The sequence below is a fragment of the Schistocerca americana genome, chromosome X, assembly GCF_021461395.2.
Source record: "Schistocerca americana isolate TAMUIC-IGC-003095 chromosome X, iqSchAmer2.1, whole genome shotgun sequence".
NCBI lineage: Eukaryota > Metazoa > Arthropoda > Insecta > Orthoptera > Acrididae > Schistocerca > Schistocerca americana.
In genome coordinates this window covers 789524852-789547103 of record NC_060130.1, presented here as the reverse complement: position 1 = coordinate 789547103, position 22252 = coordinate 789524852, and the positions used below count along the sequence as shown (strand labels likewise).

General features: G+C 44.4%; 1 protein-coding gene across 2 annotated transcripts in view; it reads right to left on the bottom strand.

Annotated features, from left to right (window-relative positions):
* Positions 1-22252, bottom strand: part of LOC124555555 (protein turtle homolog B-like) — a 434783-nt gene that overhangs the window by 114160 nt on the left and 298371 nt on the right. For both annotated transcript variants that reach the window (XM_047129511.1, XM_047129512.1), the window contains one exon: positions 21204-21331. In XM_047129511.1, the coding sequence (XP_046985467.1) occupies positions 21204-21331 (128 nt within the window). The remainder of the gene's footprint in view (positions 1-21203; positions 21332-22252) is intronic.

Sequence of the window (22252 nt, the reverse complement as noted above, 5' to 3'; positions counted from 1 at the left end):
AGAGGAAAAGGATCCATCCGGTACCGGACGCACCTTGGGCAGTTCCCGATTTTATAAGGAAGAGGTGGTTTATTTGTTACGGAAAAGTCCTCAGAATATTTTGATTGGTGCTGATTTTAATTGTGTGTGCGTCCTGTAGATCAGATTCACTCGGGCATTGCAAGATTCAGTTCGTTCCTTCAAACTGTAGGATGTTTGGGTCTGTAAATATCCGACACTTGACAAATATACCTATTTTACTGCTACTTCTAGCAGCAGGTTTGACAGATTTTAGTCATGTGATAGGATTTCGGCTGTCGATGCCATCCCTGCCAGCCTCACTGACAATTGTGCAGCGGCAATTACTTTAAATCACACGCGACAGTCGGTGAAACTGTTTCGACTCGTTCAAAGTTGCCAAAATTGTGTTAATTCCCAAACGCTCTGATCAGACAGCAACTGATTAATTTCGTCCGATTACCTCCTTAAATTTTGATTATAGGACTGTGGCGAGGGCGGTGAATGTCCGACTGCCTGTGTTTCTGGTAAAAGTTTTTGCTGACCATCAAAGTTGTATTCCTGTCCGTAATATTCTGACTCTAGTAACAGACTGACCTGGTACCATATCAGTGGCCGCTGTTGTTTCTGTTCCTGGTGCTCCGGCATTTTTGGATTTTGACAAGACATTCGACCCGGTCAGCCATGGCTTCCCGCTGCAGGTAATGGTAGCCGTTGGTTTACAATTGACGCGCGCAGGATCTTTTATAATTTGTTTACGGGTATCCAAGCTTCAGTGGCTGCCAATGGCCAACTGACACCCCTGATTACCTTCCGTAGGGGTTTTACTCAGTGAAGTAAGCTTTCATTGTCATTATTTTTTCTACCGTTGATCACCTTCTACGAAGAATCGTCGCTGAGTTGCAAGGATGTACACTCGTGGGCGAGACGATTCCGGTGCGGGCGTACGCGAATGATGTGGTAGTGTTACTCCGTTCTCCCAGCGAGATTCCATTGCTCAAGACTACGTATTTTGCCTTGTATCTGGTGCCGCATCAACAAAGGCAAATGTCGAGTGATGAAATTACGGGATTTTGATAATGCTGTCATTTCGTGGGCAACGGTGGTCGATAGACATAAATCTTTGGTAGTCATGATTGACTATAGCTACACTTAATTGTAATTCGGTTACGGAGAAGATACAAGGAGCAATCCTGGAACATGAACGGTGTTTCCCTAACATGCTTCAGAAAGCTCGGATTCTGGATACCTACATATTGCGCAAAGAATATTGCATCGCTCACATCTTTCACATTCCGCTATGATGGCTAGGAAATTAAAAGAGCAGTCTAGTCGTTTTTTACGGAAGTATCACATTTTCCGATTACGATACGAGGTGGTTGCTCATCCGCGTTCTCTTGGGGGTTCTGGACATTCCGATATTCGCAGGAATGTGTCTGTGTTGTATTTTCGGTGCACTCTGCTGACTGTCTCTCACGCAATCCACACATTCGGGTCTCGGTTATTTTACTGTCTGTGGCCTGGTAGTCTTGATCCGCCTGTCGATACTGGTCGAGTGAATTTCCAGTTGTAACATATCCGCGAATTTTATATTGCTGTCAGTTATGTGTGGGCTGTTATTCTAAAGAGGCAGCATCTCACTACCACATTTTATTTAAAGCGCGGGAGAGGGATTGACTGTACGGCGCCGAATGAACGGGCATCGGTGCAAACTTTTTGGAAGACGGTGTGGTTCCATCTTAGCCTTCCTGTTTTACTAATGGCGGCGGCGTCCTCGTGGTATCATGTAGTATGCAATCTGTTATCCACCAATTAGTCCCTATTTCGTAATGTTCTTAGTGTCACGGATCAGTGTAGTCGCTGTCTCGCCATAGACACTCTCACCGTTCATTGACCTGTCATGGTCACGAAGCGATCCGGCTCTGGCTTAAAAAAAAAAAAAAACAATTAGCGCTTTTGGCAAATAGCGACCCACTCGGCTTCGACCAAAATATGGTCACAGCATATTGGAAGTGCTTTTTGCCTGCCACGGTATCGCGAATTATTCGTCAATATGTTGAACCTTGTACACTCCTGGAAATGGAAAAAAGAACACATTGACACCGGTGTGTCAGACCCACCATACTTGCTCCGGACACTGCGAGAGGGCTGTACAAGCAATGATCACACGCACGGCACAGCGGACACACCAGGAACCGCGGTGTTGGCCGTCGAATGGCGCTAGCTGCGCAGCATTTGTGCACCGCCGCCGTCAGTGTCAGCCAGTTTGCCGTGGCATACGGAGCTCCATCGCAGTCTTTAACACTGGTAGCATGCCGCGACAGCGTGGACGTGAACCGTATGTGCAGTTGACGGACTTTGAGCGAGGGCGTATAGTTGGCATGCGGGAGGTCGGGTGGACGTACCGCCGAACTGCTCAACACGTGGGGCGTGAGGTCTCCACAGTACATCGATGTTGTCGGCAGTGGTCGGCGGAAGGTGCACGTGCCCGTCGACCTGGGACCGGACCGCAGCGACGCACGGATGCACGCCAAGACCGTAGGATCCTACGCAGTGCCGTAGGGGACCGCACCGCCACTTCCCAGCAAATTAGGGACACTGTTGCTCCTGGGGTATCGGCGAGGACCATTCGCAACCGTCTCCATGAAGCTGGGCTACGGTCCCACACACCGTTAGGCCGTCTTCCGCTCACGCCCCAACATCGTGCAGCCCGCCTCCAGTGGTGTCGCGACAGGCGTGAATGGAGGGGCGAATGGAGACGTGACGTCTTCAGCGATGAGAGTCGCTTCTGCCTTGGTGCCAATGATGGTCGTATGCGTGTTTGGCGCCGTGCATGTGAGCGCCACAATAAGGACTGCATACGACCGAGGCACACAGGGCCAACACCCGGCATCATGGTGTGGGGAGCGATCTCCTACACTGGCCGTACACCACTGGTGATCGTCGAGGGGACACTGAATAGTGCACGGTACATCCAAACCGTTATCGAACCCATCGTTCTACCATTCCTAGACCGGCAAGGGAACTTGCTGTTCCAACAGGACAATGCACGTCCGCATGTATCCCGTGCCACCCAACGTGCTCTAGAAGGTGTACGCCAACTACCCTGGCCAGCAAGATCTCCGGATCTGTCCCCCATTGAGCATGCTTGGGACTGGATGAAGCGTCGTCTCACGCGGTCTGCACGTCCAGCACGAACGCTGGTCCAACTGAGGCGCCAGGTGAAAATGGCATGGCAAGCCGTTCCACAGGACTACATCCAGCATCTCTACGATCGTCTCCATGGGAGAATAGCAGCCTGCATTGCTGCGAAAGGTGGATATACACTGTACTAGTGCCGACATTGTGCATGCTCTGTTGCCTGTGTCTATGTGCCTGTGGTTCTGTCAGTGTGATCACGTGATGTATGTGACCCCAGGAATGTGTCAATAAAGTTTCCCCTTCCTGGGACAATGAATTCACGGTGTTCTTATTTCAATTTCCAGGAGTGTATTTTATTTTCAAGGTATCGTTTTGAATTAACCGATCCTTTCGGTTTTTTCGTGATGGTCACATTCAGGAATAATGTTGCGTAATTTATTTAATTTTTGGGGCCCTGTTTGTCTTGTTTTCCTTCTTTAATTGAAAAGATAAAGTACCCAAAAATTGTTGCAGATGACGACTAGAAAAAATATTTTTTCTTTTTAAGTGGTAGGAGCCATGTAGGATGAACTTTGACTCCGTTTCATTTTATCTGTATAGTAAGTTGTAAGGAATAAAATAAAAGAAGTGAAAAGGCCTGTAACATCTGAGCGGCCCGGTACAGTGGCAGGCGGGAGGAGGCAGCGGAGGCATCGGGCCATGCCTCGGGAATCGACTCCTGGCCACCTTGTCACCACCCAGATTGAAGCTGACTGTGTCCATTCTTTCCTGCCGATTCAGGCATTCCCTATAACAAAAAAGGGGTAAATCGCATGCCCGGAAACGGAGAAGTACAAAAAAAACAACAACAAAAAATAAAAACAGAAAAGTGGTGGAATGTTCGTCTGCCAAGCGGGCGACCCACATTCGATTCCCGGACGATGCTACTACTTTAATTTCAGTTCAGTTAAAAAACTGGCAAGCGTCGTGCAAGACATATAAAAAAAGTGGCAGACGTCGCTCAGTGTCGATGCGGCGTAGCGATTTCGAGTCCACTCTCTCCCCTGTTTTTAAACAGCATTTCGGCTGTCTTCTGGGATTGTCAGACTAAAGAAAACTCTGAGTAGACTGCTGGGACATAAGACCCACATCCACCATCGAGCTAACCACCGAATCCTCGTCAGGTTCGTTTCTTATTTTTCAGACGTCCGTTCCCTATTTATTGTCGTTTATAAGAAGGACATCGTTTTGTGATATAATAATAACCTATCGCATGACAATGGGATCCATTAAACTGTGCGCATATGTCTACTGACCGGGCAGTGCGCATATATAACTAGGCTTCTGAGGTTTATGTACGGAGTATACAAAAGATAAATACGTCGATACGGTTCTAGTGCTGAGTGCATCCGAGAACCAAGCTGATGCAGCTGCTGGGGCGTATACTGCACGGTATCCTCAGAGGCGCCATCCCGATAAGAACATTTGCGTCACCCGGTGCAATGCTTTCGGGAAACCTGTTATCTTCGTCCACAGGTAATGGAGAGAGGTCGTCCAAGAACTAGGCGTACTAGGTACCTCAAAGACTGGTTGTTGAGGTGTTGCACTACGAAGAATTACAACCATATCATTAAATTTTAACTCAACACCCGTGGCCAGAAGACCGCATTTCACGAGAACAGTTTTGTGCATGGATTCTGCACCAAGTGCAAGATAACCAAAATTTTGTGAATAACGTGATATGGACTGACGAATCTATCTTCACTCGTGAGGGAACAGTTTTGTGCATGGATTCTGCACCAAGTGAAAGATAACCAACATTTTATAAATAACGTGATATGTATTGACGAATCTAGCTTCACTCGTGAAGGTATTTTCAACTCCAGAATAGCCATTATTGGTTCGGAACACAACCCACATGTCACCTGGGAATGTGGCTTTCAGGCACATTTTGGCATAAACCTGAGGACAAGAATAATGGGAAGAGTGCTATTGGACCCTTATCTATTGCCAGACAAGTTGAATGCACACTTGTATCGTGCGTTTGTTTGAAATACTTTGCCTGATGCATTAGAATACGTTCCACTTGGTGTTCGGTGATAGCTATGGTTTCAAAGTGATGGTGCACCGATAGACTTTGGAATGAATGTGCGTAACTATTTAAATGAAGCGCTACCAGGGAAGTGGATTGGTCGTGGAAGTTCAATGTTCTGGTATCCACGTTACCCGAACCTTAATTCACTAGATTTTTATTTGTGGGCGCTCTTACGGGGACAAATTTATAGTACTCCACCCATGTATGTACACGACCAAATAGCTGTCGTGCGTGCCGCTTCACGATGGTGGATGCAGTTGTGTTGCGTAGGGTCCAGCAAAGTATGATCCAACGAGTGGGAAGTATTTGCAAAATACGCAAGGTGGTTGCTTTGAATATCCTCTCTAAAGCGAACATTGCTCCTAAGTTTACGTACTGGCTCTGCGAAGATACGTCTGAACATCAAACGTACAGAATGAAATTATTGTGCGTAACATAACGCACAATCTGGTGTACCATACCTATTGCGTTTTTTGTACCTCATTGGATACAGAAGATTTGCCCACAATTATTTTCTAGTGATTTTATTTGTGCAACGAAACAAAGTAGTCGCTTACGTCTGTAAGAAGTTCATGTTATGTCTTAATACTTAAGTAAAGGTAACAGTAACAGAAAGAAATACAGAAGATACTGTATTGTGGAGGTGAAAATTAGATAAAATGTGGTGCTTTAACTGAAAAAAAAAAGTTTGACGCTAAAACAACTCGAATATCGGCGAACTTGCATATCCGTCTGCATCGTCTGACTGAGTGAATGGGACAGCTCCGGCAGAATGCATATTTCATGATACCTGTTTTGGCCACGCTGCACGCAGTTATAGTGTTGCCAGAGCCTCGTTTTTCAAATCACATTTCAATTAAACCTATTGGCGGGACTAGGTTTTGCTAGGTACACTTTTGTCTTCAATTCCTATGAGAAACCGTATGCTTACCACCAAGTGTAGCATTTGTTCTTCATCCTACACGTTGTGACAGTACCCATAGAATAGACTCACAAGGAAACAGCCTTAGAGAAAACACTCAGCTGTCAAATAATCTGTAGGTAGGCAAACAATATTCTAATAACATAGATACCGAAAGCCCTTTGCAAAACAGAAATATTCTACCTAATAATCCACCCACAATTCCCTGTGTGCACTAACAATAGAGGAAAACAAGTGTCAGGATGTATCACAGGACACAGAGAAAAATCCCAAACGATACAAGGACAACGTAATAGATCATGATTGTCTTGAGAATCATTTACCCATAAGTAGGTTTGAAAACAGGGAAATTTTTCATATTGCTCTGCGTCTGGCGATACGCCCCTTCCGTACAGCCTAGCCACCCGTGGTCGTCGCATCTGCAGTGACGAGCAGCCCCTCTCAAAATATACTGAGGGTCTCACTGAAGCCTTCAGTGACAGTAATTATCCTCCCATCCTTGCACAAAAACCAATCTCCCGTGCCTTATCTTTCCAGTCTCCCACCACCTCCCAAAATCCCACAGTCTGGCCACAGAGGAGCATTTCCCTCGCAACTCGGTACCATCCGGGACAGGAGCAACTGAATTACATTCTCCGCCAGGGTTTCGATTACCTCTCATCGTGCCCTGAAATGAGAAATGTCCTGCCCACTATCCTTCCCATCCCACCTATCGTGGTATTCCGCCGTCCACCAAACCTACACAATATTCTCGTCCATCCTTACACAACCCCTGCTCCCAATCGCTTACCTCATGGCTCATACCCCTGTAGTAAACCTAGATGCAAGACCTGTCCCATACATCCTCCTACCACCACCTACTCCAGTCCGGTCACTAACATCACATATCCCATCAAAGGCAGGGCTACCTGTGAAACCAGTCATGTGATATACAAGCTAAGTTGCAACCACTGTGCTGCATTCTATGTAGGCATGACAACCAACAATCCGTCTGTCCACATGAATGGCCACTGACAAACTGCGGCCAAAAAGCAAGTGGACCACCCTGTTGCTGAACATGCTGCCAAACATGATATCCCTAATCTCAATGACTGCTTCACAGACTGTGCCATATGGATCTACATCTACATCTACATCTACATATATACTCCGCTAGCCACCAAGCGGTGTGTGGCGGAGGGCACAATTCGCGCCAAAGTCATATTCCCCCCCCCCCCTCCTCTGTCCCACTCGCGGATCGCACGAGGGGAAGACGACTGTCTGAACGCCTCAGTACGAGCTTACGAGCTCTTATTTCCCTAATGTTTGAATGATGATCATTACGCGATTTGAAAGTTGGTGATAGTAATATATGCTCTACATCCTCGGTGGAGATCGGATTTCGGAATTTAGTGAGCAGCCCGTTCCGTTTAGCGCGTCGTCTACCTGCAATTATGTCCCACTTCAAACTTTCTATGAGATTTGCAACGCTCTCGCGATGGCTAAATGTACCAGTCACGAATCTTGGCGCTCTTATTTGGACCTTCTCAATTAGTTGAACCAGACCCATCTGGTAAGGGTCCCATACAGACGATCAATACTTTAAGACTGGACGAACTAACGTATTGTAAGCTATTTTCTTTGTTGAAGGAGTGCATCGCTTCAGGATTCTACCAATAAACCGCAATCTGGAGTTCGCCTTACCCGATACTTGTGTATTCTGATCATTCCATTTGAGATCATTTCGAATAGTCACACCCAGACGGCTGAATCGACAGCGTCCGCTTACGTGGAACTTGCTGACTTCATGGTCATTATGTCAGGGTGAAAATACTAAATTAATTAATTTTCTGAATTGCCCAGGTGGGAGCTTTCCCTGCAATACATCCTACTTTCCCGTAACCCTCCTGGCCTCAACCTTCGTTAGTCACTGTCCTCACCCATCCAGCCCCCTCCCTGTTCCCATTCCAGCACTACACAGCCATCATTTCTCCGCCACACCCAGTCATTTAATTTCTCTTTATTTCTCTCCTTTCCGCTACTTACCCCCTCCCACCTCCGCACCGTATCTCCTGCCTACCGTCTAAATTGCAACACTTCACTGTCCACCACTCCCACCTGTAACAGTTCTGATACTAAATGTAACTGGGTTTTCTCTTTTGATGCTAGTCAATTGTCAGGATGAGCATCACTGCAATGGGCATTTAATTCTAAAGCATTACGTCAGGGTGAAAATACTAAATCAATTAATTTTTCTTTCTTAACAACATGTGGGCAGGGTGGGTTCTTCCTTGGCTCGGGTATGAGGTCGAATGAAACATCATTTTTACATAAGATAACTTTTATTGAAGATTTGTACAACTGTTTCCTTACTCGATGTTCTGGCTCGGAGAGCAGCAGCTGTGTCGTTTGCGAACCTTCTGCTGCGGCAGCAGCGGCGTCTGATTACGCGTGGCAGTGTGTATCTCGTGTCACCATCTCGCCCAGTTGACTGGAGACGCGCAGCGCGAGGTGGCCCGTTTAATCATTGCGAGCGAAGTCGTGCATCGGATGGTGATACCTTGGTTGTGGCGTCCCAGTGTTTCTCTTCTCTAAGCGGCCGTGTGTGTTGTGCGTCGGCCAGCGGAGCGGCGCGGCGGGGGAAGGCCAGTGTCCCGAACTCGAACAACGGACTCCCGCTTGCCAGTCTTCAGCTGTCAGATCTTTATCCCAGCTCACAGGTGACTGCTGACGTGAGGCCGTCTCCTTCCCGTCCTCACGAGTCACCCGGGTACGTAAAAATCAGACTTCAAATACCTTTTAACTTTTGTCTTCAGGCGCCGAGGTGGCTGCTTGCTATTCCATTACAGCGGCGGACTTGGTGCGTCTGTGCATGATGTAGTCTCTTCTTGCATGATGGTCTTCAGCACCGAAACTGACTGAAAACTACTGCTACTCTTCTCTCTTTCTTCCTTCGTCTGTCAGGCTCACTGCGTCCCGTGTATTTATTCACTTCAGTTTACTGGAGGTGAACGACTTCACGGTCATTGCCTCTTCTGTCACGTTGAAAAGCTTCTCGAAGAATCTTCTTAACGTCGGTCATTGGCTCTTGGAATGTAGGCGAGGGCCTTTGCTCACATGTGACAACTGAGAAACACGTGAGCTGGTTGGGCGATGCCCTGACGGCTGAATCGACAGCGTCCGCTTACGTGGAACTTGCTGACTTCATGGTCATTGTCTCTTCTGCTCTGCTGTACTGCCCACTGTTTGCCAGTGTGTAATTCTTCTAAACTAAACTAAGTTTTTCATTTATATTCTAATTTCTACTTCACTTTGATATCACTAATTTATTTACATAAGTACCACTCAACATTCCTCCACCCTTCGGAGAAATTCGCCCTCGAATTTACCACTCAACATTCCTCCACTCTTCACACGGCAAAAGCACCAACACAAGCAATGAAAACTCTCGACTTAGAAGATTACACACGCTTCACATTAAGTATGTTGAAAATACTTTATCACTTTACAAAAGCACTGTACGCTCATGAATCACATAGTTCACACATAAATGGTTATAATAAATGTAACAAATCTTGATGACAATGAATAAACAAAAATAGTTTTTTCACTTAGAAAATTACATAGCAACACCTGTTTAATCTACCAGATATTAATGCAAGAATATCTATTCTACTGTATTGTTTATTGTAACATGAGACTGTTTAATAAGGCCTGAAGTACATAAACAAAATTAATACACTAATGCTCAAAAGTAACCACTGAAGTACACCAGTTAAGAGTGTGGTATGCAGGTAACAGGGATTTGATGAAGTGGTATTTTATTATTTGGCTTATTTTTTCGTCTTAAATAAAAGAAAACTACAAAGCAGAAACAACAACACAAAGGTTCCAGATATACCCGTTCCTAGCACTACAATTTTAGTTTTGTGTTCACCTTTTAATTTTAAGACATGCTGCATCATAACATTGGCATCAATTTTGCCTTGCTGTGAGTTTATGAACGTATCTAATGACTTCAGAAGAGAACTGTCAAGGGAGTCATTGAGGTAGGATAGGTTTTGTGTAGGAAATGCTTGCATGGCGTTTTCTGGCCAATAAATTACAGGGAAGGATGAATTAACATTAGTTTTACCAGTGATTGTTGCTACAAGATCTAGCTACAAGATTGTTAACATATAAACCACTATCATTTATTAATTATTTACATTTGGATACTATCCACAGTCTACTAAAATTCCACTAGGACATTCGCACCCTTGGTCGAAGATTGTATGGTGCCATGTCTGTATGTTTTGCTGGGGTGGCCACTCTTTTTCCTTTTCGGGAACTTCCTGCACCCTTCGTAAAAGCAGACACTATTGTTGAAGGAATTATATCTGGAGCGCCCTTAAAAGGTTTTAAACGACTTGCATGCACAATGGTAGTTCGGGTGGGCAGTTGCAGTTTAACGTTGACTGGTGACGTGATCTCAGTAATTTGATAAGGGCCTCTGAAGTTTGTTACAAATTTCTACGTTTTTCCTTTCGCAATGTATGGGGTTGACAGGATCACCCACTGACCGATTTTGTAATTTGGATATTTAGCTTGGGCATTACCTAACCTTTCCTGTCGTTCCAAAGCCTTTGTATTAGATATTTGAACCTTTTTCCATACATCCTTCATCATTCGACAGAAATCTTTTACTGTTTCTCCGACTTTTCCGTTTTTCTGCCTGGTTACATCAAAAGGGGACGGCATTTTTCTCCCATAGACCACTTCATAAGGTGACATGCCAGTTGCTTCATGCGTTTTGGCGTTGTATACCGACATGATTATTGGTAAATACGTATCCCAATTAGAACGTTGTTCGTTAATACAATAACTAAGCATCTTGCCAATTGTCCGATGAACTCTTTCTGTGCGTCCGTTGCACTGAGGGTGTAACGGAGTTGTGCGTAGTTTACGTATTTTTAGTAAGTGGCATAGACGTTTCATTAATTCAGACATAAAATTAGATCCCTGATCTGTGATAATAGCTTCAGGTACGCCAAATTTAAGTATTCAGTTGCTAACTAAAGCTTGGACAACTGTATTTGCTTGCTGATCTGGGAGACTCACCATAGCTAGATAGCGTGAAAAGTGATCTATAATTGTAAGAACATACTTATTACCAGCAGGTGTTTTATGAAATGGCCCGTAGAGATCCAGTCCACAGATCTGAAATGGACATGAAGCCTCGGGAAGCCTCTGTAAGTGTGTTTTTGAACGAGAAAGTTCAGCTCGTTGTGCGCACGCAGTGCAATTACGAACGTACTGCACAACATCCTGCTTTCTGGTTTGCCACCAAAATCACTCTGCTACGCGTCTTTCGGTTGTCCGCTGTCCACCGTGTCCTGCAAGGATATGATCGTGGGCCTCTGCCATTATTTCTTGTCTAAGGTGTTGGGGAACAACAATTCGCGGTCCAAGTTTTGTTTTACAGCATAATACACCATCTTCAAAGCAAAATTGTTTTTGAGTTGCGTATTTTTTGCATTCTGTATCCTCATCTTGTGCCTTTCTCCAGTCCTCAGTATCTCGGCCTGTTGCTTCCAAAGGTGCTATTTTCCGACTTAGACAATCTGCATTCGTGTGTTTTTTGCCTGGTTTATGGATAACTTTGAAATCCATTTCGGAGAGACATAGGGCCCAACGGGTGAGACGACTAGATAGATCCTTTAACCCAAGCTGCTTGGTCTGTAATAACCTTGAATTTCCTACCATACAAGTAGCATTTAAAGTATTTGATGCCATAAATAACACTTAACAATTCTTTCTCCGTTGTGGAATAATTTCTTTCTGCCGTTGTTAGCTGTCTCGAAGCATAGGCTATGGGGTGTTGCGCGCCATTAATATTCTCTCAAAGCAACTCCTACTGAATGACCACTTGCGTCACAGGATAAAATAAATTCTTTATTATAATCTGGGTAGGCTAATACTGGACTGTGTGTTAACTTATCTTTAAGGGTTTGAAATGCTGATTCACAATCTTCAGACCAATGAAATTTTGCACCCTTTTTCAATAATTGGGTTAAGGGTCGGGCAATTTCAGCAAAATTTTGAACATATTTTCGGTAATACGATGCGAGACCAATGAAACTTTGTACTTCCTTAACGCGTTGTGGTGTTGGGAAGTCCTTAATTGCCGAAATTAATCGAGGATCTGTTTTAATTCCTTTTTCACTAGTGACATGCCCTAGGTATGTAACCTCTGTCAATGCAAAAGTACATTTTTCCTTATTTAATGTTAATTTAGCTTTTCTAAGTCTCTGAAAACCATTACGCAGACGCACAGCATGTTCATTAATGTCTTTGGAGAATACAATAATATCGTCTAGATATACACAACATTGCTGAGTTTTGAGTCCTCGCAATACTCCATCGAGTAGTCTTTGAAAAGTTGCTGGTGCATTTTTCAAACCGAAAGGCATTCTTCTAAATTGCCAGTGGCCTCCAGGGGTAGAAAATGCTGTTTCATGCCTACCTTCAGGTGCAACTTCCAATTGATGATATCCGCTACGTAGATCGATTGTTGAAAAGTATTTACTGTTACCCAAACTGTCAATGATATCTGTAATGTTTGGAAGAGGATAAACATCTGAGATAGTTTGTTTGTTAAGGTGTCTGAAGTCACAACAAAATCTATATCGTTTCGTACCGTCGGAAGACTTCTTTGGAATAATTAGGATATTTGAATGATAAGGCGAATCAGAATATTCTATAATTCCGTCTTTTAGATGCTGTTCTAAAAATTCATCCAGTACTGGCTGTAAGTGATGCGGAACTCTATAAGGCTTCCTATAAACTGGGGGGCTATTTCCTGTTGGGACCCTATGCTGTGTGATATCTGTTGCTGGCAGTGGACCTTCTGCATTAAATAAATCTTGGAACTCAACTAAAACTGCTTCTATCGTGTCTCTGTCATTTCCTTTCAAATGCTCAATCTTCTGGCGTAATGCGGTTTTATAGGCGTCTGGTTTCTGATCATCAGTAATATCTGACCAAATGAAATCTTCTTCTTCAAAAGTACTGACTGTAGCTACTAATATTCCCTTATGCAACTCTTTGTCCTCCACTCCGAAATTGTCAATATGTACCGGTACTTTTCTTTCTCCCTCAACGTCTTGAACCCGTACAACACTTCTACGTACAAAACAATGTGATACATCTAATTCCTCATTTTCCTCCAATGGCTCTATTAGACATATTGTATCTGTAGGTACCTCGGGGTCAACGGTCATCCAGAAAAGTTTTCCTGAGCCAAATGGTATCTTATCCCGCGAATCAACCTTCAAGAACGTTGCACGCAGTATAGTTGATTTCGCCTTCCGGTTGGGGAAATCTTTGCAGCGGTGTCACCTAGCTGAAACACTATTCCGCTAAGTTCAACAGTTTGAGTCTGAGGTCGATTTTAGCGTGATGTTTATTCAGGAAATCCAACCATAGGATAGCGTCGTACCCGTCAGTTACCTTTGTTACCACTTCTACATCTTCTTGAAATTGTAAACCGTGAATATATAAAATCAATTATGTACATCCTAATGACTTCACTGTACCTCCTCCTACTCCACTCAATCTATACCTTGGAGGGTCATATTTCTTTTCTCCAATGTATTCATTACTTACTATTGATACGTTTGCGCCTGTATCCACCAGTATCCTTGCCTCTTTATCATGTATGGTAGCAGATAACCAGCATTCCGCCTTCACATTCGCCTTAATGGCAGGAAATTTTATTGGGAACGCCTGGCGGTGGCTCCGACATTCCCGACTTAGTTTAACTGATTTCTATTTCCAAAAACTTTCTTAGACCTGCATTCTTTGAATGTGTGACCTATTCTTTGACAATTAGTGCATTGAGGTTGTCTGCAGTTTTTTGCTATATGTCCGTGTCGATCGCACCTAAAACATCGTACTCATGCTGAAAATACATTTCGCTTCTCCTTGTATCGGGTGGCAATGTCTATTTCTTCGAAAGCCGTCGCCACAGATACAGCTTCCGCTAAATTTTTAGGAAACTCTGCCCTGACACGACGGGACGTTTCAGGAGGTAACCCACGTAAAAATGTATCCAGAGCTCTATCTTATGCCTCTCGTAAAATAACTTTATTTGCTTCATCACTAGTTGTCAACTGATAAGTATTAATATTAACTTTTCTAATCCTATCTACAAAGCTTTCTAACGACTCGTTTTGCCTCTGAGTGATGGTGTTTAATTTTTCACTATAAAATCTATAGCTGTTCTGTTTTTGAAAACGTTTAAGCAATCCTTTCTTCAATTACTCAAATGTTTGAGCATTCCGTAATTCTTCATGGTATAATACGTGTGCTTTAGCCTCTCCTAGCAATCTTAACTTTGTCATTTGTAAGAGCTGTTCATCTGACCATGATCCTAACTTTGCAGCTGCTACTAAATCATCAAAATACGCTGTTATGTCTTCGCCAGGTTTACCTGAAAAAGGAGTTACTAAGGCTGCTGCTGAAGAATCTAGGGTGGGAGGGATTGAACTGGTTTGCCTAACCTCACTCAACTGTTTAAATAATGCATTATTATCACTTTTAAGCTGTTATATCTGATTAACTAAGATCTGAATAGCTTCCTCAGTAGAAACCACTTGTGGTGCTGACTCTGACTTTGTACGATTTCGTGTCATCATTTTACAAACTGTTAGTTACACAATCTTACTACACTGAATGAAAAAGATGTTTAAATATTTTTGACAAACTCTTAAAATCATGAGAGAAAATACACTTCTAAATAAAGAAAATATTACGACTGCTATGCAAACCTATATCCTTTCACACATTAAACAATACTAACTGTGGACCTTCACTGACCGTCATTCACACCTCATATTGAGCCAAGGGTTTTCCTCTGACACCAAATGTAACAGTTCTGATACTAAATGTAACTGGGGTTTCTCTTTTGATGCTAGTCAGTTGTCAGGATGAGCATCACTGCAATTGGCATTTAATTCTAAAGCATTATGTCAGGGTGAAAATACTAAATTAATTAATTTTTCTCTCTTAACAACATGTGGGCAGGGTGGGTTCTTCCTTGGCTCGGGTATGAGGTCGAATGAAACATCATTTTTACATAAGATAACTTTTATTGAAGATTTGTACAACTGTTTCCTTACTCGATGTGCTGGCTCGGAGAGCGGTAGCTGTGTCGTTTGCGAAGCCTTCTGCAGCGGCAGCGGCGGCGTCTGATTACGCGTGGCAGTGTGTATCTCGTGTCACCTTCTCGCCCAGTTGACTGGAGACGTGCAGCGCGAGGTGGCCCGTTTAATTATTGCGAGCGAAGTCGTGCATCGGATGGTGATACCTTGGATGTGGCGTCCCAGTGTTTCTCTTCTCTAAGCGGCCGCGTGTGTTGTGCGTCGGCCAGCGGAGCGGCGCGGCGGGGGAAGGCCAGTGTCCCGAACTCGAACAACGGACTCCCGCTTGCCAGTCTTCGGCTGTCAGATCTTCATCCCAGCTCTCAGGTGACTGCTGATGTGAGGCCGTCTCCTTCCCGTCCTCACGAGTCACCCGGGTACGTAAAAATCAGACTTCAAATACCTTTTAACTTCTGTCTTCAGGCGCCGAGGCTGCTGCTTGCTATTCCATTACAGCGGCGGACTTGGTACATCTGTGCATGATGTAGTCTCTTCTTGCATGATGGTCTTCAGCACCGAAACTGACTGAAAACTACTGCTACTCTTCTCTCTTTCTTCCTTCGTCTGTCAGGCTCACTGTTTCCCGCGTATTTATTCACTTCAGTTTACTGGAGGTGAACGACTTCACGGTCATTGCCTCTTCTGTCACGTTGAAAAGCTTCTCGAAGAATTTTCTTAACGTCGGTCATTGGCTCTTGGAATGTAGGCGAGGGCCTTTGCTCACATGTGACAACTGAGAAACACGTGAGCTGGTTGGGCGATGCCCTGACGGCTGAATCGACAGCGTCCGCTTATATGGAACTTGCTGACTTCATGGTCATTGTCTCTTCTGCTCTGCTGTACTGCCCGCTGTTTGCCAGTGTGTAATTCTTCTAAACTAAACTAAGTTTTTCATTTATATTCTAATTTCCACTTCACTTTGATTTCACTAATTTATTTACTTAAGAAGTACCACTCAACACACCATACTATCCCTCCCCCTCCCCACTCCAGCCTCCTCCTTACCCCAACCCAGTCGCCACTCCCATCATGCACTGGTGCTGCTGCTCGCAGTGTGGTTTCAGTTCTCTGAGACCTCAGACGTGTGTGCAAGTTGCATTTGCTTGAGTGTGTGTGTGTGCATGTATGTATGTGTGTATACTGCTGACAAAGGCCTTAATGGCCGAAAGCTATAATTGTGTGAATCTTTTTGTTGTACCTATCGCGACTCAGCATCTCCACTATATGGTGAATAGCAACTTTCTTTCTCTGATATTGTTACATTCTATCCTGGTTTTTGTATTCTTCAAAGCTGAATTTGCACATAAACGAGAATCTTTGATTTTCACATCAATGAATGCACAGTATTCATGTGACATAGAGCCTTTTGCTGACCAAATACGAGCTGCAGCACAATTTTCAACGAACTAAAGACTACTCATACCCAGTGACATCAATGCACTATCGACGCTATGGCACGAAGATAAAACAGACAACAGAGGACAAAAAAAATGGTTCTTCAAATGGCTCTGAGCACTGTGGGACTTACAATCTAAGGTCATCAGTCCTCTAGAACTTAGAACTAATTAACCTACGGACGTCACACTCATCCATGCGCGAGGCAGGATTCGAACCTGCGACCGTAGTAGTCGTGCGGTTCCGGACTAAAGCACCTAGAACCGCTCGGCCACCGCGGCGGGCCAACAGAGGACAACTTGTAGTTGATGCAATAAATGAATGCAGCCTCTTCATTCTAAACAAAGCAGCACAAACACGCATGCACTGCAACAATACTGGAGGAACCAGCAACATTGACATCTCACTAGCAAATGCAAAGTCCATAATACAGTTAGTAAATGGGAATTACTAGAAAATGCCACACACAGTGACCATAATGGCATACACATCCACAAAGGTACATACGCAGACAAGAACGCACACTCTTCACATCAACAAAAACGACTACTCCTTCTAAACGAGATTGACTGGCAAAAAATAAGGAACGTGGTCGAAGAATATTCCATCCATACAGCCAGTGGCAGCAAAGACTATAAAGCACACATTCTGAAGCCCATGCTTCAAAAAGCACAACCATTATGTATCCCAACGACCAACCGTGCACCAAGCTAACTCCCCTGGTCAACTGAGTTATCAAAACTAAGGAAAGACGCTAGCGATAAAAGGAAACATTATCAAAAAGGAAAAACACAACACAAGAGAGGGAAGTAAGACAGAAACAAAAATGCAAGAACGAACTATATAAGACAAAACAAATTTGTCAAAACTCAGCTACAAAACAATATGTGGGAGGTACCATTCAAGCTTCAAACATATAAGGTAATGAATCCGACAGTGCTGTCAACTCTTAGGCGCAGAGCGCTGGAAATATTCAGCAGAGTACCTCCTGAACAAGCTTCTTCCTGATGACGCAAAGAAGAACGACAGCAACATTACACAGACTTACGAAGAAAAATGGATAATACACAAATGGCCCCGCTGTTGTGCCGTTTGCCCAACAAGAGGTAGCGTTAGCACTTAAACAGTTAAAAAGTAAGAAGAACCCCGGTCCAAACGGCACACATTCAGAAACACTAGAAAATACAACTGCACTGATCTCCCTTTTTCTAACAGAGTTACTGAACGACGCATTGCTGCAAGGTAGATTCCTGCCATATGGAAAACTTCGAACGTTGTAATCATCAAAAAAATCGGAGGATCGGGATATAACAGGCCCAAACAGTTACAGGCCCATCCGCCTCTTAAACACTTTGCATAAGGTACAGGACAGGCTCCTGTGTATTCGACTATAGTCACACAGGAGACTCTTCAACCTTAGTCGACTTCGGTATGGTGTTTGGCCCAAAAGCTCAATAGACGACGCAGTTAACAGCATGCTAGAAATAAGAGGCCACAGAAAAAACATTCAGTAGAAACTGGGGGACATTATTTTCAGTCATCGAATTGACATATAGCGAAGTGGACCGTAATTAATTAAATTTGTATAACGGTCTAGGAATCTTACTAATGTGATTAATGATAGTGCCGCAGTTTGTGAGATGCGTACATAACGTTAAAAATTCAATAAGAAACAGATGCTAATGAGTCAAAACATTATGAACACATGCTTAATAACGTGTTGGTCCACCTTTGGGATGCCATACGGCAGAGATTCTCCGTGGCATGTATTCGATAAGTTGTTGTTGCGTTTACGGAGGTATGTGGCACCGGATGTCTATGCACAGGCCATACAGTTCCCTTCATTTAAGATTCGGTAGTTTGTGGCAACGAAGCTGGCACCCGATGCCTTCCCATATGTATCCCAGCGGTTCATATCAGGTGAATTTAGTGGCCAAGACATCAGTGTGAGTTCAGTGTCATGCACTACAACCAACTGTAGCACAATTCTTGCCTTGGGACAATGACAGTTACCCAGTTGGAAGACGCCATCGTAGTAGCGTAAGAAATTGGGAATGTAGGGCTGCAGCTGGTTCGCAATAATGTTCATGTAGTGCACGGCTGCGATGGTGCTCGTGTAAGCCCATGTGGATACCCATATATGGCTCTGAGCACAATGGGACTTAACATCTATGGTCATCAGTCCCCTAGAACTTAGAACTACTTAAACCTAACTAACCTAAGGACAGCACACAACACCCAGTCATCACGAGGCAGATAAAATACCTAACCCCGCCGGGAATCGAACCCGGGAACCCGGGCGTGGGAAGCGAGAACGCTGCCGCACGACCACGAGCTGCGGACTATCCATATATGAATATGCTGTCCCCCACCAGCGTGCGTCAGTGGCGCAAATTATACTTCTAGCAACCCAGCAACCATTCGACTGGATGACGGCGAATCCGGACACGCTCATCGACATGGTATAACATGACACGTGATCATTCGACCAAGTCGGACGCCTCCATTGATTTACAGTCCAGTCTCGATGATTCCGTACCATTGCAATCGTAACTAACGACGTCGTTGGATAACTGCGGAAGTACGTAGAGATCGTTTGCCGCAGTGTCCCAAGTGAACGGTGTGGTCGGAAACACAAAGGTGTAACCACGTCCAGAGGTCGCGGGGCTGGGCGGCCATCCCACACTACAGATGTCGGACGTCATAGGTTCGACAGATTGGTATAACAGGACACACGGCGAACTGCTGCGGGGCTAACATCAGACATTAATGTTGGGCAGAGTAAAAGTATGCCTGAACACACAGTGCACCGAACACAACTACGGGCACGGACGACCCATGCGTGTGCCAATGCCAACACCACGACATTGGCAACTACGATGGGCATCGGCACTGGACGTTGGCGCAGTGGCGGAGCGTTGCATGTCTGATGAATCCCGATACATTCTTCATCATGCCGATGGGAGGACGCTAATCCGTCCTCTTCCAGTAGACTAGCTCCTTGACACCTGAACTGCGGGACCGAGACAAGCTGGTGGCGGTTCCATTATGATCTGGGAAACAATCATGTGGGCATCAGTTGGTCCAGCGGAGCTCGTGCATGACAAGGAGTATCGTAAACCGGTCGCACACCCCTTGATGACGATCATGTTTACCGACGATAGTGATTTTTTTTTTTGAACAAGATGATGTGCTATGTTACAAGGCCAGGAGTGTGATGGAGTGGTCTGAGGAACACGGTGAAGAGTTTGAATTGATATTCTGGCCTCCCACCTCGCCAGATCTGAACCCGATCGAACACGTGACGTCAGAGCTCATCGCCCCCTCCCCGGAATTTACGACAATTAGATGACCTGTGGGTGGGCAAATATGGTGTCGGCTCACCTGCAGCGAGCTGCCAAGGTCTCATTGCGTCGTGGCACGACGCGTCGCCGCTGTTATCCGTGCCAAAGATGGACATACCGGTTGTTAGGTAGGTGTCCATAATGTTCTGGCTGATCAGTGCATATACTTTCCATCCCGCGTCAGGAGCCCGCAACGCCACCAGGCGCCATTGAGTCTCACAGTGGCCATTCTTCCTAATGTTTTGGCTTATAAGTGTATATGTCATTCACCAAGATGGTGCGTATTACATTAGCGAACAACAGATAACTGAAGCTTTCTAGAAGATCAGAAATACGGTGTTTGGAAGGCAGGGACATGAAACTTTCTCGGGCAAAGCTTTCATAGATTGAGTTTTACAGGTGCACCTTACAAGTTCATTGCATCACAACCTCTGTTCTACTTTTCAGTCTCCAGAGAGCCTCACCTGACCCCTCAGGGGAAAGTCAGGTCGTGAGGCATAACGATGTAACACGGTAAGAGACAGCCAGCTTCTGGGATTTGGCAGTAGTTTGCATGTGCCACAATTTTGACAACGGTGCATGCCCTGCTTCAACGTGAAATATAAGTTTTTGGAATAGAAAAACTATTAACGTCTCTAATAGGATGTTGATCAGTGGAAAATAGGCTACGGACTCCTACAGTACTAGTTAGGCTGACATTTCGTTTCTTAATATTTTATATATTCTGAATCTGCATTTACATTACTTTTCCGTGTCTGAAGATCAAAGTTCTTCCCAGAAATTTGGTTAAATCCAATGCTTCCATACTTCCCTGCTGTAATTCATCGAGGGTACATTTGCGGAGACTGTTAGGACAGGTCAGATGCTCCATATCCTGATATTCACCACAATCTCATTTGTCGTACCCATCTGCGAGGCCTCACTTGATCATGTCTGCCTTCACTGGCGCCACGCCCCTTCTGATGCGGTTCTGAACCTACAGAAATTGATGGGCTTATTTGATGGATATTTAGTGTGAAGCGGGAAGGGAAATAAACAAAGTTTTTCAAGGTTTGAAACGTCTCTCGCTTTAAACAAAGCTTTACTACATAATAAGGCGTAGATAATGATGACCTGGTGCACAAGAAACAAGTGATATAACTGGAATGCAGAATAAGAGATGTGAGCACCTTGTCGTGGTGGTACCAGAAGATGTAGGCAGGCGGCTCCGGGGGATTCCTGATGGTGCACGTGAGGTTGATGGTGCTGCCCTTATTCACGTAGATGTCCGGGCCTCCCAGGATGACCGCCGTCGGAACTGGAACGAAACAAAGCATCTAATTATGCGTTACGGTACCAGCGTGAGCAGTTACCAAGCGTTACAGCAGCCTATCAGTTTTCAAAAAAACTGAATGATCACTGTAACAGGTGCACAGAAGAAGACCGCCACCACGTGTTATGACAATTTTGGCAGGCAGAGCTCGAATGGGTAGGAATCTTTATGCAGTTATTCATTGACAACAGGTTTTACATGGTTTCCAAACTTTTAACTCTGTTGTTAATTCATGGACTTTTTCTCAACTGAACTCTACAAGCCTCTTCGTTTTGTATTGTTGGTAGAGAGGGTTTGAAAATTTCTCTTACAATCCCATTTATGGACACGGTACAATATATTTGTCAAAATTACGATACGATTCCAGTTGCAGAGGCTCTAACTAGGATGTTTGAGTTATTGACATTGTTAGTATGTCATGTCTCATGCAGTGGTTTTAACTTAACAGCCTAATTGACACAGATACTTTCAGTTACACTCTCATGAAGAAATAAATAAGTAAGCAAACTATCACAAAACACTGCAGAAATCTTGCAACGTACTTTGGTTCTCATAAATTAAGTTAATAACGGTACTCAGAGTATACAACTTGACACGATACATTCTACTGCCTTGTACAATGGTGTTCAAGACTTCCGGATAAAAGTAACTCTCGCATCATGTGTCACTGCCAAGTAACATAGACTGATGAACCTTAAACCATACATGGAAGGAACCGCTACAGTGTAGTACAGAAGGAAACTGAAAGAAATACGCAACGAGACGAAGAGAAATAACAATAATTAACCTGAAGTCACCATCATTCATGTGTATGAAGATGGTATCTGTTCTTTCGGACATGTCAGAAGGAACAGATACCATTTTCATATAGTTAAGGCTCACCGGCCATTGACCTTCTTCTTCTGT